This window comes from Electrophorus electricus, chromosome 5, assembly GCF_041902795.1.
Source record: "Electrophorus electricus isolate QZ-2024a chromosome 5, ASM4190279v1, whole genome shotgun sequence".
Lineage (NCBI taxonomy): Eukaryota > Metazoa > Chordata > Actinopteri > Gymnotiformes > Gymnotidae > Electrophorus > Electrophorus electricus.
The window spans coordinates 11,315,001-11,332,789 of NC_137501.1; the positions used below are offsets into that span (position 1 = coordinate 11,315,001).

Below are 17,789 nucleotides of genomic sequence, written 5' to 3' on the forward strand. Positions count from 1 at the left end.
TAGAGTCAAGTATAAGTGAATGTGAGAATAATGTTAAAAAGCAGTTAATCCAGATCCCTAGGGTACCAAAGTGAGCCTGTGTGTGACACATGTGAAGAGGATATTGTGTGGCAGAGCAGAAACATGAGAAGGATGCTATCATGAGGCATTGAATCAATGCCTAAAGGATTGTAATCAGGTTGAACATTGTTAGGACAGAGATTTCCATCTCTAGATAACACCAGCTAAAGGGGTTCAGTGTTATAAACCAGTGAAGGTGAGTAGTTTGCCGATATGTGCAAGCAGAGATTTATAGGCCTGGCATGTCTATTCACAGCATCGTGGGTATGATTCACTCATACACACACACACACACACATCTCATGTAAGAGTTAAGTTGCACAGCTATGACAGACATTGGGTTTATGCGCGAAAGCTTGCCTTACTTGCAAATGGCTATGTGTTAATAACTGTGTTAATGACTCTGTTGATAATGGTGTCTGTTTTGGACCCCAGTCCCAAACTGCCTGTCGCATGGGGAATAATCTGGGCCCGTCAGTTTATTTCCCCTTTTAAAATCTTTTTTCTTTTTTTGGTCTAACAGCAGCCAAGAGCTTGTTAAACAAGAAGCCGGATGGTGTCAAGGTGCGTGGCATCTGCTGTTTGCACTCATCTCACTAAAGACTTAAAGTGTGTACTACATCCACTCTTCATTTTATTGCAAGTTGCATATCATTATCCATAAACACACTAAATGTGTTAGTTTACAAACCCTCACCATGTTAGAAACACCTACCTTGAGCCTATACCAGATACAGTATTAGGAACACCTACATTATGGGAGTATTTTATACATGTTTCATACTGTAGCCCAGATGTTGATGTGCACCATTCACTAGCCACAGTCATTTGCAGCATTTAGCTGACACTTCTATCTAAAGCAACTTACAATTATGACTGAGTACAACTTGAGGGTTAAGGGCCTTGGTCAGGGGCCCAATAGTGGCAAGTTGGCAGTAGTGGGCTTGAACCAGCAACCTTCCAATTACAAGTTAAGTACCTTAACCACTGAGCTACCACCACCCTATCAACTAACACAGCACCACTGAACCGCAATCCACTAACACAGCACCAGTGAACCACAGTCCACTAACACAGCACCACTGAACAACAATCCACTAACACAGCACCACTGAACCACAGAACACTACCCCAAACCCACTAACACAGCACCTCTGAACCACAGTCCACTACCCCAAACCCACTACCACAGCACCATTGAACCACAGTTAAGCAAACGCACAGGTGTTGTTCAATAAGTTTACAGGTGTTGTTCAGTACCTTTACAGGTGTGTGTATTTACATGTCATCAGTCTTGTCTGGATTTTTGCAAGCAGTTCTGTACCACTCATCCATGGTTCCATAGCAACCATCAGTGTATTGTTTAGTAATGTCTGATTGCTTCCTCTTGCCCCCTACAGGTCAACAACAAAACCAACATAGCCAGCAGTCCCAAAGACACAGGCGCTGCTCCAGCACTGGTATCCACAGCAACAGACTGACCCTCTGCATGACAGCTGCACACCCATCTCCACTTAACACCTTACGGGAAATCTTTGGGGAATTTTTCAAGGACCAAAAAAATTAACACAATAATTCAAGGCTCCACAAACAGTATTTTGTATTTGGTTGAAAAAACATCGCAACTATTCCTAGTCACTGATTGACCATGTGGTCCTGCTCACTGTAACATCAAAATAATTCCCAGGGAATGTAGTGAATAGGGATTTTCATTCCCTTTTGAAACAAGGTTTTTCTCAAGGCGCTCAGCATGATATTACAATCTGCAAAATTGAACAGAATTTCAATAATTTAAGAGTATTTTATGTATTGACATGCATTCTAATCCAGTATTTAATTTGGAATTAATTTACATGGTATTCATTACCACATTTATCTCACTGGCTAATTCATAGGCGAGAGTGTGGCTATTACTACAGTTAATGAGCTAGCTATCTAGTAATAGCCACATTAGCTATCTAGTAATAGCCACATTGGCTATCTAGTTATAGCCACATTAGCTATCTAGTAATAGCCACATTGGCTATCTAGTAATAGCCACATTAGCTATCTAGTAATAGCCACATTGGCTATCAAGTAATAGCCACATTGGCTATCAAGTAATAGCCACATTAGTTATCTATATAGCTAATGAGGTAATTAAGCAGTAAAAGAGAACATGGAATAATAAAAGCCTTTTTAAAATAATTTAAATTATTTAGTCTTGCTAATAGTACTGCGCAACACAATTGTACATTTTATTGTCCCATAATCTAAAATAGGTGGTCCTTCTAGTGCTTTTTATACTGAATTACATTTTTTTTGTATGACTTCATATATATAGTTGTAAGAAAATGATCTGGATTTCCACATGAATTGCTCCCAAAAATGTGATCTGATCATTGTCGAAAAGTAATAATAATTAAATTCATATTTTGATTTAACAATTAAAACAATTAAACAAGCCAAGTAATTGATAATTAAAAATATTAACCCTATATACACTAAGCAGAAGGTGGGGGGTTGAGGACTAGTGAGCATCAGAGCCACTGTCCAGGATGAAACAACCAAGATCCAGGAGTACACCAGGAGGATGGCCCTAAGTGATGAAGATCTTAGTGAGAACCTCAGACAGCAGAAACCTGAGGATGATGAAAGTGAGGAGGAACAGAGACCATCATGGGAGGAAAAACCCCTGCAGGATTTGAACCACCAGCAGATAGTGGAAGTGACTGATATGGAGAAATCCTACCAATGGCTGGAAAAGGCTGGACTGAAAGACAGCACAGAGGCACTAATCATGGCAGCACAGGAACAAGCTCTGAATACAAGATCAGTAGAGGCTGGGTTCTACCACAGCAGGCAGGACCCCAGAAACATCTGTGCCTAGTATGGGCTGGAAGTTCTGAGGTCAAAGTGGGATATGCCTTCAAAGGTGGTGGAGAATGACTGAGCTAATATCCTGTGGGACTTCCAGATACAGACTGACAAAATCAGAAGAAGACCATAGTGATAGATGTGGCAATCCCAAGTGACAGAAGGGCAAAGCAGCATGAAAAACTGGAGAAATACCAAGAGCTGAAAGAATACCTGGAAAAGATGTGGAAGGTGAAGGTAACTGTGGTTCCCGTCGTAACTGGATCACTAGGGCTGTGACCCCCAAACTGGGAGAGTGGCTCCAAAAGATCCCAGTAACGACATCCGACATCTCCGTCCAGAAGAGTGCAGTCCAGGGAACAGCAAAGATACTATGCAGGACCCTCAAGCTCCCAGGCCTAGAGGAGCTTGAGCTTGAAGGAAAAAGACGCTGCCCGGAGGAGGTCGTGTGGGGAATGCTATAAATGTTGATAATGTGTCCATGCGAATCAAGTAAATTGCAGATGGCGTTCAGGACTGTGTTGTTAAAAAATATAATAGTATATATTTACCAAAACTTTTAATCTGATCTTGTAATCTGTTTATATAATGTTGCTGCATGGTGTAGTGAATAGGAACATCGAGGTGACCTTCAGCAGATGTAAGACACTCCAGTGTTTTAATCTTTAGAGAGCAGTTGGTTCATGCTCTCATTTCCTCCCATGAATTCCAGTCCTGTTCAGTGTTTTTGTGCATGTGATTGAATGTGTGGACTGAGCCAGTAAGAGATGCCTGCTAGCCCACAGTTCTAATGTGAGAACTCTCTAGAGAAAGGGTTAGGGTTAGGGTTAGTGTCAGCGTTAGGGTTGGGGTTAGGATTAGAGGGTTAGGGGTAGAGGGTTTGTGTTAGGGTTAGGCTGAGGGTTAGAGGGTTAATGTTAGGGTTAGAGTGTTAGGGTTAGTGTTAGGGTTATGGTTAGTGTTAGTGTTAGGCTTAGGGTTAGGGTTGGGGTTGGAGTTAGGGTTACAGGTAGAGTTAGAGGGTTAAGGTTATGGTTATGGTTAAGGATAGGGTTAGGGTTAGTGTTTCGGTTGGAGGGTTAGTGTTAGGGTTAGAGGGTTAGTGTTAGGGTTCAGGTTAGGGTTAGAGGGTTAATGTTAGTTTTAGGGTTAGAGTGTTATGGTTAGTGTTAGGCTTAGGGTTAGTGTTAGGCTTAGGGTTAGGGTTAGAGGGTTAGTTTTAGGGTTAGGGTTAGAGGGTTAATGTTAGTGTTAGGGTTAGAGTGTTAGGGTTCGTGTTAGGCTTAGGGTTAGAGGGTTAGGGTTGGGGTTAGGATTAGAGGGTTAGGGTTATGGATAGAGTTAGAAGGTTAAGGTTATAGTTAGGGATAGGGTTAAAGGGTTAGGGTTAGTGTTAGTGTTAGTATTAGAGTTAGGGTTAGTGTTAAGGTTAGAGGGTTAGTGTTAAAGTTAGAGTTAGGGATAGGGTTATGGTTAGGCTTAAGATTAGAGGGTTAGTGTTAGGGTTAGGGTTAGAGGGTTAGTTTTAGGGTTAGAGGGTTAGGGTTAGGGCTGGGGTATCGGTTAGAGGGTTAGTATTAGGGTTAGGGTTAGGGTTAGAGGGTTAGTTTTAGGGTTAGAGGGTTAGGGTTAGGGCTGGGGTATCGGTTAGAGGGTTAGTATTAGGGTTAGGGTTAAAGGGTTAGTTTTAGGGTTAGGGTTAGGGCTGGGGTATCGGTTAGAGGGTTAGTATTAGTGTTAGGGTTAGGGTTAGAGGGTTAGTTTTAGGGTTAGAGGGTTAGGGTTAGGGTCTCTTGTGCTCAGTGATCTCAGCCTCACACAGCCATGAGGTAAACCAACTGGGCTTAATACTATTTGCATGTAATAGGAAGAGTTTCTACTAACAGGTTCTATTTGCAAGTATTAGGAAGTGTTTTATTTGCTGTATACCATGTGCTTGCCTGTAGGCTGAGGAGGCCCAAGCTTTTCGCAGTGAAATTTAATGCATTTTCTTTTAGATCATTCAAAATCTCTTTTTATTTGGCCATATTACACCTGGACAGGATCATGTTGTGAAAAGCTGCTATTAACTGTGGGTACTGTATTATTTGGTAGGATAGGCAACTCCACCTGGATTACAATACATGACTTCACTTACCTTCATCCTAGAGGTTCACATTCTTTCTTAATATCAGATATTAATTGTTTAGATCATTTTTTAATATACATCACTTGTAAAATGTTGCTTCTTAAGACAGTCTGTTTGTTATTGTAACTAGAGAAAGATCAGATCACATTTTAAAGGTAAACATTGAAATCCTGATTAAAGTGCATAAACTTTGTCACAACTCTCGTTCTCACTCTTGGAATACATTCAAAGGATTACATTATTTTTTGAAAATGCAGTTGTATTTTTAAAATATACATGCAGAACTGCGCACAAACAGGACTACAAACAGGTCTGTCTGATTCAAATCCTTCATGTCGAGTGAGTTTCCAATTAGAGGAAGGCTGATTAGAGGAAGGCTGATTAGAGGAAGGCTGACATCTAGGGAATCTGTTTCCATTTGTGGCACTTTGCTCAGTTTCCATTGGCTCAGACAGTCTGAATGAATTCCTGCAACAAAGATGTGGGGTTTTTTACATTTATTTTGATTATATACACCCAATGTGTTTGTTTAGTCCAAGACCACAAACACTAGCCATTACTCTTTAGCTGTGTGTTTGTGTGTATTTAATATATTTGAGAGAATGAATCTAGAGTTTGTGTGTGTATGTTTATGAGCATGTGTGTAAAGTCTATAACTTTTCTCTCTCTCTCAGGAACCACAGACTACCGTAATCCATAATCCTGTAGAGAGGAATAAGGTGAGAGTCATCTTTTCAGTTTGTTTAATGTAGCCTGCTTCACTTTCAGGGGGGAAAGAGGATGGACTACAAGTGAAGCACGGCTCTCGGCATCAGGCACTGTCAGCGAGAGCAGTCTTTAGTCTCTACGTCAGTGCTGAAATATCCCAGATGTTGGCTCAGAAGGAGAGTCTCCTGCTCCATTCTGGAGTTTATACAGCTCAGGCAGACGCAGCACACATTCTGCTGGTGATCACTGGGAATCTTAGAGATTTGATTCTATTTTGTCTCAGGAATCAACAGAGAGCGCCAACACCACAATAGAGGAGGAAGATCTGAAGGGTAGGCACAATCATCCTTCCATCCATCTATCCATCCATCCATCCATCCATCCATTCATCCATCCATCCATCCATCCCTCTGTCTGTTTGTGTGGCTGCTTCATCCCCTTCCTGTGGGCTCATTCTTTCTTTCTCCACTCTCTCTCTCGCTCTCTCTGTATGTACACTCTTCCTTTGCTCAGCCTTCCACATCTTTCACCGAAGCATCTCTGCTTTCTGTGGCAGTTTTTCCTGTTCATATCTCAGAAATGTCTTGTTTGTTTTTGTTTGTTTGTTTGTGGTCCCCCCCCCCCCCCTCCCCGGGCTGTACACAGCTAGGCGTTTGGGAGGCTTCAGCATTAGCTCAGTCTGGCAGTCCTCCGCCCGCCCGTTACCCCTGGATCCCAGGCAGGTCCCCGTCTCCGCTATGCTGAGTAAGTCCCACCCTGGCCAGAGAGAGACATTTACCCCTCTGCCCCTGCCCACTCTTTATGCCAATGTCACTTGCCCCAAAATGTTCCATACAACTGAGAGACTTAATACCATTAATACCCTGCATCTGCCCTCAATGCCTTTCAACTCTAACCCTTAATACCAGCTATCTTTAATGTCCCCACCTGCCCTGCCTGTATGTGTCCTTGGACTGCTTTTTTTTAGCTCCAGCCTTCTCTTAACTGCCCATAATATTTATTCATTTTATTTATTGAATAATATAAAACCAACAACTGACCACATTAACCCCAACTGCCCTTAACAGCCCACATCTGACCCTCACACTCTAGATGTCTCAAAAAAGTCTCAGCATTAGAAGCCCAACCCAAAACACCACCAACATCTCCCTGAGAGCAACACCCATAAACACCACCTACATCTCCCTGAGAGCACCACCCAAAAACACCACCTACGTCTCTGAGAGCACCACCCCTAAACACCATCTGTGTCTTTCTGAGAGCACCACCCCTAAACACCATCTATGTCTCTCTGAGAGCACCACCCCTAAACACCACCTACGACTCCCTGAGCGCACCACCCCAAGACATCACTTATGTCTCTGAGAGCACCATGCGCTCTCTAACTCTGTCTCCCCAAGAGCACCACCCCAAACCCCACCTACGTCTAAGTTCTTGTCTGGAGAGAGGACATTGCTCTTTCTCCCTGGGTCTGACAGTTAGGTGCTCCTTGCCTTTGTGCAGTGGGCAGTTTGTCTGCAGCCATTTTTCAAGTGACTAAAAGACAATGGAAATGGCTCTGCTTAGTTTGATTTGTACACATGTAATATTGTTTGCCAGCTTCAGTCTGATGGCATTTGCCATTTTGCTTGAAAACAACTGCTACGGAAACATCTGGAATGCTTGCACTCAACAGTTTACTTTATATTTTTTTAAACTTTATATTTTTACCATGTTATGCTGAGCAGGAGCTAAAATACCAGCATTTCCTGTCATTATGAGAACAGATGCAATGCATTTGTGTCTTTTTTTAAGTCATTAAGCATTTATAACCATCACGTTCACCAGAAACCTTCCGGGCATGAGACACTAAACAAATCATTAATTTTTCATGATGCTCCATTATCATTTAAATGCTACTAAATATGCACATTTTGCATAGTTAACAGTGAAGATTACCTGAACACTCTAGATGTCAGTAACATGTCTTGTTGCCCAGTTGGTTAAACTTTATGCTGTTGCTATCGTGCAGTAGATACACAGGCACTGTGCCTTTAATCTCTAAGAAATGTGACGTTCTGACCAATCGTGAGGCATGTCTCTGCTGTTCCTTAGCTTGCCATGTTATCAGTAAAGGTAAATGAGTCCTTTAATCTTTTGGATGAAAGTGTTTCCTGTGACTCCGCCACTAAACACTGTTCATTCTTAAACACCACATTCTTAACATTCTTAAACACCTCACACCACAAGGGACTTTCGGGAAGTACTTACCTTAGCTGCCCATTTATAAATATGAACCTGAATCTAATCAGATTTGTGTGTTCAGAATCACAATTGGAATCAGAATCAGAGCTGCAGCTATGGTGACTACCACGCACAAAATGACAGAAACTTCTGGTCTGATTAAGTATTATTTGTATTTTGTAGCAATTAATTTGGTTATTGTTTTGCTGTCCACTGTATTGCTGCTTATAAATGGGTATCTAAAAGCTTAAAAGTTTAAGTGATTTAGGTTTTGGATCTGCCACTTTGATGGTTTGATTGTGGTGTAGCGAAAAGTGCCACAACATGATTTGTGTCTTTGCTTTGTGTTTCAGCTCGGAAGCAGGAAATAATTAAAGTCACAGAGCAGCTGATTGAGTCAATCAACAACGGTGACTTTGAGGCTTACTCGTGAGTACACACACACACACACACACACACCTCAATCTGGATCTGTTTGAAGGTTACTTGTGAGTACACACACACACACACACACACCTCAATCTGGATCTGTAGAAGTTACTCGTGAGTACACACACACACACACACACACACACACCTCAATCTGGATCTGTATGAAAGTTACTCGTGAGTACACACACACACCTCAATCTGGATCTGTGTGAAAGTTACTCGTGAGTACACACACACACCTCAATCTGGATCTGTGTAAAGGTTACTCGTGAGTACACACACACACACACACACACACACACCTCAATCTGGATCTGTGTGAAAGTTACTCGTGAGTACACACACACACACCCACCTCAATCTGGATCTGTGTGAAGGTTACTCGTAAGTACACACACACACACAAACACACACACCTCAATCTGGATCTGTGTGAAGGTTCCTCGTGAGTACACACACACACCTCAATCTGGATCTGTGTGAAGGTTCCTCATGAGTACACACACACACACCTCAATCTGGATCTGCGTGAAGGTTACTCGTGACGTGAGTACACACACACACACACACACCTCAATCTGGATCTGTGTAAAAGTTACTCGTGAGTACACACACACACACCTCAGTCTGGGTCTGTGTAAAGGTTACTCACAACTGTATATTTAAGCTTCACTTCACTTCTCTTTCATATGAGATCTGTGTCTGGAAACTACGTGTCTAGAAAATGTGTGTGTGTGTGAACTAATTCCCTCTCCTGGGCCTCAACAAGCTACTGAAAGAGAAGCAGATGTAAGAAGGCTGTTGGTAATCACACACAGACAACAATCAGCCACGCCCCCACTCCTGAACCATGCCCTACAGACAACAATCAGCCACGCTCCCACTCTTGAACCATGCCCCAGAGACAAACATCAGCCACGCCCCCACTCCTGAACCATGCCCCAGAGACAACAATCAGCCACGCCCCCACTCCTGAACCATGCCCTACAGACAACAATCAGCCACGCCCCCACTCCTGAACCATGCCCCAGAGACAACAATCAGCCACGCCCCCACTCCTGAACCATGCCCCACAGACAACAATCAGCCACGCCCCCACTCCTGAACCATGCCCCACAGACAACAATCAGCCACGCCCCCACTCCTGAACCATGCCCCACAGACAACAATCAGCCACGCCCCCACTCCTGAACCATGCCCCACAGACAACAATCAGCCACGCCCCCACTCCTGAACCATGCCCCACAGACAACAATCAGCCACACCCCCACTCCTGAACCATGCCCCACAGACAACAATCAGCCACGCCCCCACTCCTGAACCATGCCCCAGAGACAACAATCAGCCACGCCCCCACTCCTGAACCATGCCCCACAGACAACAATCAGCCACGCCCCCACTCCTGAACCATGCCCCAGAGACAACAATCAGCCACGCCCCCACTCCTGAACTATGCCCCATAGACAACGCTCAGTCACGCCCCCACTCCTGAACCATGCCCCACAGACAACAATCAGCCACGCCCCCACTCCTGAACCATGCCCCATAGACAACGCTCAGCCACGCCCCCACTCCTGAGCCAAGCCCCACAGACAACAATCAGCCACGCCCCCACTCCTGAACCATGCCCCATAGACAACGCTCAGCCACGCCCCCACTCCTGAGCCAAGCCCCACAGACAACGCTCAGTCACGCCCCCACTCCTGAACCATGCCCCATAGACAACGCTCAGTCACGCCCCCACTCCTGAGCCAAGCCCCACAGACAACGCTCAGTCACGCCCCCAATCCTGAACCAAGCCCCAAGCTGAGTAAAGTGAATATTATCTGGAATGTACAGATAGGGTAGTAGACTACATAAATTTGTGTGTATTATATCCCCTGTAACCCCCACCCCTGTAATGGAACAGCCCATAACAAAACATGTGAATGGTAACCCCCACCCCTGTAATGGAACAACCCATAACATAACATGGGCTTGGCATACAGCACACAGGCATGTGATGTCATATAGCACAGTCATGTGATATCATACATTTTTGTAAGGTTATGTAATTGGTTTTGTTATGTCTTGTATGACATCACTTAGCTATGTTTAATTGCGGTATGTAATAGCACGGTGGTATGTAATCACCTGGCTGTATTGAATTGCATCTTAAGCAGTTGCTGTGTAAACGTAACACCTATTTCACAACATGTTCCTAGGTGGTTAAATGGTTGTCATGGAGTCCCAATTGATTGATAACCAGTAGAGTGTAACCAGTTAGTGTGTAACCAGTTACAGTAGGTGTGGCTGTGTGTTTTTCCTATGGGAAAAAAGGTTGCTATGCAGCAACCAGTCAGCCAATCAAAAAGCTGAACACAAGCACATCTTTCCTGATCAGATCGAACATTCCAGCATCAGATATGACAGATACTGTCAGATATGTTTGGCCATGATTTCAATATGCTAGAAAAGGTTGAGTGTACACCTTTCATTTTTGGTGCTTTTGTGTGTATGTGTGTGTATGCGTGTGCATGCGTGTGTGTGTGCGTGTGCACATGTGTGTGTGTGCATGTGTGTATGTTTGTGTGTTTCACAGTAAACTCTGTGACCCAGGCTTGACGTCCTTTGAGCCAGAGGCTCTGGGCAACCTGGTGGAAGGACATGATTTCCACCGCTTCTACTTTGAGAACGGTTAGTCCATCATAATATAATAGTCCAATAACCCTAACCTTAGTCCATTAAGCCTAACCCTAGTCCATTAACCCTAACCCTAACCCTAGTCCAATAGCCCTAACCCTAGTCCAATAGCCCTAACCCTAGTCCATTAACCCTAACTCTAACCCTAGTCCATTAACCCTAACTCTAACCCTAGTCCAATAGCCCTAACCCTAGTCCATTAACCCTAACCCTAGTCCATTAACCCTAACCCTAACCCTAGTCCAATAGCCCTAACCCTAGTCCATTAACCCTAACCCTAACCCTAGTCCATTAACCCTAACCCTAACCCTAGTCCATTAACCCTAACTCTAACCCTAGCCCATTAACCCTAACTCTAACCCTAGTCCAATAACCATAACCCTAGTCCATTAACCCTAACCCTAACCCTAGTCCAATAGCCCTAACCCTAGTCCATTAACCCTAACCCTAACCCTAGTCCATTAACCCTAACCCTAACCCTAGTCTAGTAACCCTAACCCTAACCCTAGTCCATTAATCCTAACCATCATACATCATCTCCTACTACTTTATTTATTGACAGTATACACTTTATTTCATTATTTCATTATTTAATAACGGTATCCACATTATTTCATTATCTAATAACATTATCCACATTATTTCATTATTTCATTATCTAATAACATTGTCCACATTATTTCATTATTTCATTATCTAATAACATTGTCCACATTATTTCATTATCTAATAACATTATCCACATTATTTCATTATTTCATTATCTAATAACATTGTCCACATTATTTCATTATCTAATAACATTATCCACATTATTTCATTATCTAATAACATTGTCCACATTATTTCATTATCTAATAACATTATCCACATTATTTCATTATCTAATAACATTGTCCACATTATTTCATTATTTAATATTGGTATCCACATTATTTCATTATCTCATAGTGGTATCTACATTATATCTTATTATATCCACATTATATCTGTCACGCCTTTTGCAAGGACACCCTCTACAGTGGACTACCTGACCCACAAGCCTCCTATGTGTACCCAGTCCCCAGATTATTAGCTGCGCTTGTGTCTTGTTTTCTCTAATATGTTTCGCTATATAAGCCCTCATGTTTCTGTGTCTTTGCGAAGTCTCATTTGCCTGCCTTGCGTTTCTGAGCCGTTGTCTGTTGTATATTCTTGTTATGTATCGGATTACTGCGTTTTTGGATTACTCTCATTTCCTGTTCCTGTTTAGACTTGTTTGCTCTGTGCTACATTTGGGTATTACCCCTGCCTGGTGTCTGTCTCTGCATCCGTCTTACTGCCTGTGACTCCATCTCTGTTCACTGAACCTGACACTTTCACTGAACCTGACACTTTCCAAATGTAGCACAGAGCAAACAAGTCTAAACAGGAACAGGAAATGAATAATCAAAAAACACGCAGTAATCCGATACATAACGAGAATATACAACAGACAACGGCTCAGAAACGTAAGGCAGGCAAATGAGACTTCGCAAAGACACAGAAACATGAGGGTTTATATAGCGAAACATATTAGAGAAAACAAGACACAAGCGCAGCTAATAATCTGGGGACTGGGAACACACAGGAGGCTTGTGGGTAAGGTAGTCCACTGTAGAGGGTGTCCTTGCAAAAGGCGTGACAGATATATTGTGGATATAATAAGATATAATGTAGATACCACTATGAGATAATGAAATAATGTGGATAATGTTATTAGATAATGAAATAACGTGGATAATGTTATTAATTAATGAAATAATGAAATAATGTAGATAATGTTATTAAATAATGAAATAATGTGGATACGGTTATTAAATAATGAAATAATGAAATAATGTGGATATGGTTATTGTAACGATTGCCCGAGTGCCGAAGGGCATGGAACAGGACGCACAGACTCTCTCGACGTAGTGAAACATTTAATGATACAACATGTAACAGACAACAATGGCACTCACACATGCCATTAACAGAGAACATGAACACACCTAACCTTAACAACAATTGTAACATGTTCACAGACTAGACAAACACGGATACTAACATAAACTTTGACTGACAACTAAACAATGACCCACAGTGAGGGATGTACAGACAGGGGTTTAAATAGACTAACAAACACTGACACTTAACCCCATACAGGTGCGTGCCCTCAGGGGGGCGTGGCCATAAACAAGCGTGAACCCCCTTGCACGCGGCAGGCTGTACCACATGACTTGTGGGGGGGAGCGTCCCGTGACAGTTATTAAATAGTGAAATAATGTGGATACAGTTATTAAATAATAGAATAATTAAATAATGTGGGTACCATTATTAAATAATAAAATAATGAAATAAAGTGGATATGGTTATTAAATAATGAAATAATGTGGATAGGGTTATTAAATAATTAAATAATGTGGATACCATTATTAAATAATGACATAATGAAATAAAGTGGATACGTTTATTAAATAATGAAATAACTGAGTTGTGGGGTTAGGCATTATGGTTAATGACTGAGTCGTGGGGTTAGGCGTTAGGGTTAGTGACTGAGTCGTGGGGTTAGGCGTTAGGGTTAGTGACTGAGATGTGGGGTTAGGCGTTAGGGTTAGTGACTGAGATGTGGGGTTAGGCGTTAGGGATAGTGACTGAGATGTGGGGTTAGGCGTTAGGGTTAGTGACTGAGATGTGGGGTTAGGTGTTAGGGTTAGTGACTGAGTCGTGGGGTTAGGCGTTAGGGTTAGTGATTGAGATGTGGGGTTAGGGTTAGTGACTGAGATGTGGGGTTAGGCGTTAGGGTTAGTGACGGAGATGTGGGGTTAGGCGTTAGGGTTAGTGACTGAGTCGTGGGGTTAGGCGTTAGGGTTAGTGACAGTCGTGGGGTTAGGCGTTAGGGTTAGTGACTGAGATGTGGGGTTAGGCGTTAGGGTTAGTGACTGAGATGTGGGGTTAGGCGTTAGGGATAGTGACTGAGTCGTGGGGTTAGGTGTTAGGGTTAGTGACTGAGTCGTGGGGTTAGGCGTTAGGGTTAGTGACTGAGTCGTGGGGTTAGGCGTTAGGGTTAGTGACTGAGATGTGGGGTTAGGCGTTAGGGATAGTGACTGAGTCGTGGGGTTAGGCGTTAGGGTTAGTGACTGAGTCGTGGGGTTAGGCGTTAGGGTTAGTGACTGAGATGTGGGGTTAGGCGTTAGGGTTAGTGACTGAGATGTGGGGTTAGGCGTTAGGGATAGTGACTGAGTCGTGGGGTTAGGCGTTAGGGTTAGTGACTGAGATGTGGGGTTAGGCGTTAGGGTTAGTGACTGAGATGTGGGGTTAGGCGTTAGGGTTAGTGACTGAGTCGTGGGGTTAGGCGTTAGGGTTAGTGATTGAGATGTGGGGTTAGGATTAGTGACTGAGATGTGGGGTTAGGCGTTAGGGTTAGTGACGGAGATGTGGGGTTAGGCGTTAGGGTTAGTGACTGAGTCGTGGGGTTAGGCGTTAGGGTTAGTGACTGAGTCGTGGGGTTAGGCGTTAGGGTTAGTGACTGAGATGTGGGGTTAGGCGTTAGGGTTAGTGACTGAGTCGTGGGGTTAGGCGTTAGGGTTAGTGACTGAGATGTGGGGTTAGGCGTTAGGGTTAGTGACTGAGTCGTGGGGTTAGGTGTTAGGGTTAGTGACTGAGATGTGGGGTTAGGCGTTAGGGATAGTGACTGAGTCGTGGGGTTAGGTGTTAGGGTTAGTGACTGAGTCGTGGGGTTAGGCGTTAGGGTTAGTGACTGAGTCGTGGGGTTAGGCGTTAGGGTTAGTGACTGAGTCGTGGGGTTAGGCGTTAGGATTAGTGACTGAGTCGTGGGGTTAGGCGTTAGGATTAGTGACTGAGTCGTGGGGTTAGGCGTTAGGATTAGTGACTGAGTCGTGGGGTTAGGCGTTAGGATTAGTGACTGAGTCGTGGGGTTAGGCGTTAGGGTTAGTGACTGAGTCGTGGGGTTAGGCGTTAGGGTTAGTGACAGTCGTGGGGTTAGGCGTTAGGGTTAGTGACTGAGATGTGGGGTTAGGCGTTAGGGTTAGTGACTGAGTCGTGGGGTTAGGCGTTAGGGTTAGTGATTGAGATGTGGGGTTAGGATTAGTGACTGAGATGTGGGGTTAGGCGTTAGGGTTAGTGACGGAGATGTGGGGTTAGGCGTTAGGGTTAGTGACTGAGTCGTGGGGTTAGGCGTTAGGGTTAGTGACTGAGTCGTGGGGTTAGGCGTTAGGGTTAGTGACTGAGATGTGGGGTTAGGCGTTAGGGTTAGTGACTGAGTCGTGGGGTTAGGCGTTAGGGTTAGTGACTGAGATGTGGGGTTAGGCGTTAGGGTTAGTGACTGAGTCGTGGGGTTAGGCGTTAGGGTTAGTGACTGAGATGTGGGGTTAGGCGTTAGGGATAGTGACTGAGTCGTGGGGTTAGGCGTTAGGGTTAGTGACTGAGTCGTGGGGTTAGGCGTTAGGGTTAGTGACTGAGTCGTGGGGTTAGGCGTTAGGGTTAGTGACTGAGTCGTGGGGTTAGGCGTTAGGATTAGTGACTGAGTCGTGGGGTTAGGCGTTAGGATTAGTGACTGAGTCGTGGGGTTAGGCGTTAGGATTAGTGACTGAGTCGTGGGGTTAGGCGTTAGGATTAGTGACTGAGTCGTGGGGTTAGGCGTTAGGGTTAGTGACTGAGTCGTGGGGTTAGGCGTTAGGGTTAGTGACAGTCGTGGGGTTAGGCGTTAGGGTTAGTGACTGAGATGTGGGGTTAGGCGTTAGGGTTAGTGACTGAGATGTGGAGTTAGGCGTTAGGGTTAGTGACTGAGATGTGGGGTTAGGCGTTAGGGTTAGTGACTGAGTCGTGGGGTTAGGCGTTAGGGTTAGTGACAGTCGTGGGGTTAGGCGTTAGGGTTAGTGACTGAGATGTGGGGTTAGGCGTTAGGGTTAGTGACTGAGATGTGGAGTTAGGCGTTAGGGTTAGTGACTGAGTCGTGGGGTTAGGCGTTAGGGTTAGTGAATGGGCTGTAGCATTCGGACTGTGTAACTCATTAGTAATTCATTAGTAACTCATTCTGTCTTTGTTTTTCTCAGCCCTTTCCAAAGGGAATAAACCAGTGCACACAATCCTGCTCAACCCTCATGTCCACTTGATTGGTGAGGACGCTGCCTGCATTGCGTACATCCGCCTCACACAGTACATGGACGGGAGTGGACGGCCTCGCACCATGCAGTCCGAGGAGACCCGCGTCTGGCACCGCCGTGATGGCAAGTGGCAAAACATCCACTTCCATCGTTCTGGAGCCCCCAGTGTCCCCACCAAGTAAGAGTCATCTGATCAATCAATATCAATCTATTAATCTGCTATGACTCTATTAGTGACACAGAGTTCATCTGTCAGTGTCAAATGGAGATGCCTTTTCTGTTTTTTCTGTTGTATAAACTGGTTTTCTGCCAGGGATCAAGTAAAATCTTTATGCCAAAAGTAAACTCTAGACCTTTGTTGTTGTGTAAAATTGTTGTGTGTGCAACAATTTTATTTGTATAGCACATTCAAAAGACAGCAAGTGTCAACCAAATTGCTGCACAATATAATCAGCTTAATAAGATGTGGACTAGAACAAATAAACAAGATATCTAAAAGCATACACTATCAATGACTTAAAATTACACAATAAGATCAAATCATTAACCTAGGAAAGCAGCATGCTGGGAGAATCCAATCATAAAATTAAGATCCAATAAAAGATACAATGCAACTGATGCCAGGACAGAAAAAACCAGAACAGCCAACTGAAGGCTGATCAGAGATGGTTGAACAGAGGGTGATAAGATCAAAGATGTAGTTTAGAGGGATGGATGAAGGGTGATAAGATCAAAGATGTAGTTTAGAGGGGTGGATGAAGGGTGATAAGATCAAAGATGTAGTTTAGAGGGGTGGATGAAGGGTGATAAGAACAGATGTAGTTTAGAGGGGTGGACAAAGGGTGATAAGAACAGAGATGTAGTTTAGAGGGATGGATGATGTAGTTTAGATGATGCAGAGATGTCAAACAGCAGGCAGTTATAGCTCAATGGTTAAGGTACTTGACTTGTAATTGGATGAGAGCTGGTTCAAGCACCTGCTATGTTACCACTGTTGGGTCCCTGAGCAAGGCCCATAACCCTTATTTGATCAAGTTGTACTCGGTCATAATTGTAAGTCATTTTGGATAAAAGTGTCAGATAAATGCTGTAAATGCATGAATGGTGATAAGAGCAGAGATGTAGCGTAGAGGGGTGGATGAAGGATGATGAGTAAGACTATGTAGACTTAGATAATCCTAGGGAGGGTGAGAGATTAATACAGCATGTTTTTTAGTTTTACGATTTTCCTGAGTTAAAACTACCTGTCACATGCATTTATTTGTTTTTCAAACTTCAGAGTGGAATTGACAATAAAGCCCAGATGTTTTACATCGCTGTGTATATTATATGTGTATATTTAATTATATTATATGATAATGGTCCCAAATGACATGCTATATACAGAATCAGGAGTACATAATATAACAGTGGCTGTCCGTCTTGGTTAAGGTGGTGAAAAATATTTGGTCAGTTTAGAATCTTTTTAAATTCAATCCAGAGTTGGGATCCTTCTTTAAATTAGCTGATCTTGGGCTAAATTCAACAGAATCAGATCATCCAGATGTATCTACAGTCACATAAATGTGTTGTAT

At 43.5% G+C, this 17,789-nt stretch overlaps 1 protein-coding gene across 8 annotated transcripts in view; it reads left to right on the forward strand.

The window, feature by feature from the left end:
• The window catches only part of camk2d2 (calcium/calmodulin-dependent protein kinase (CaM kinase) II delta 2), a 47,173-nt gene that overhangs the window by 28,093 nt on the left and 1,291 nt on the right, over window positions 1-17,789 (forward strand). Inside the window, exons 13-21 of one of the 8 annotated variants that reach the window (XM_035529688.2) lie at window positions 584-624; window positions 1,461-1,520; window positions 5,719-5,763; window positions 6,036-6,084; window positions 6,398-6,496; window positions 7,847-7,867; window positions 8,329-8,404; window positions 10,989-11,083; window positions 16,165-16,397. In XM_035529688.2, coding sequence (XP_035385581.1) covers window positions 584-624; window positions 1,461-1,520; window positions 5,719-5,763; window positions 6,036-6,084; window positions 6,398-6,496; window positions 7,847-7,867; window positions 8,329-8,404; window positions 10,989-11,083; window positions 16,165-16,397 — 719 coding nt within the window. Of the gene's footprint in view, window positions 1-583; window positions 625-1,460; window positions 1,521-5,718; window positions 5,764-6,035; window positions 6,085-6,397; window positions 6,497-7,846; window positions 7,868-8,328; window positions 8,405-10,988; window positions 11,084-16,164; window positions 16,398-17,789 lie in introns of those variants that run through there. The other 7 variants (XM_035529687.2, XM_035529689.2, XM_035529690.2 and 4 more) reach the window with 7 other exon arrangements.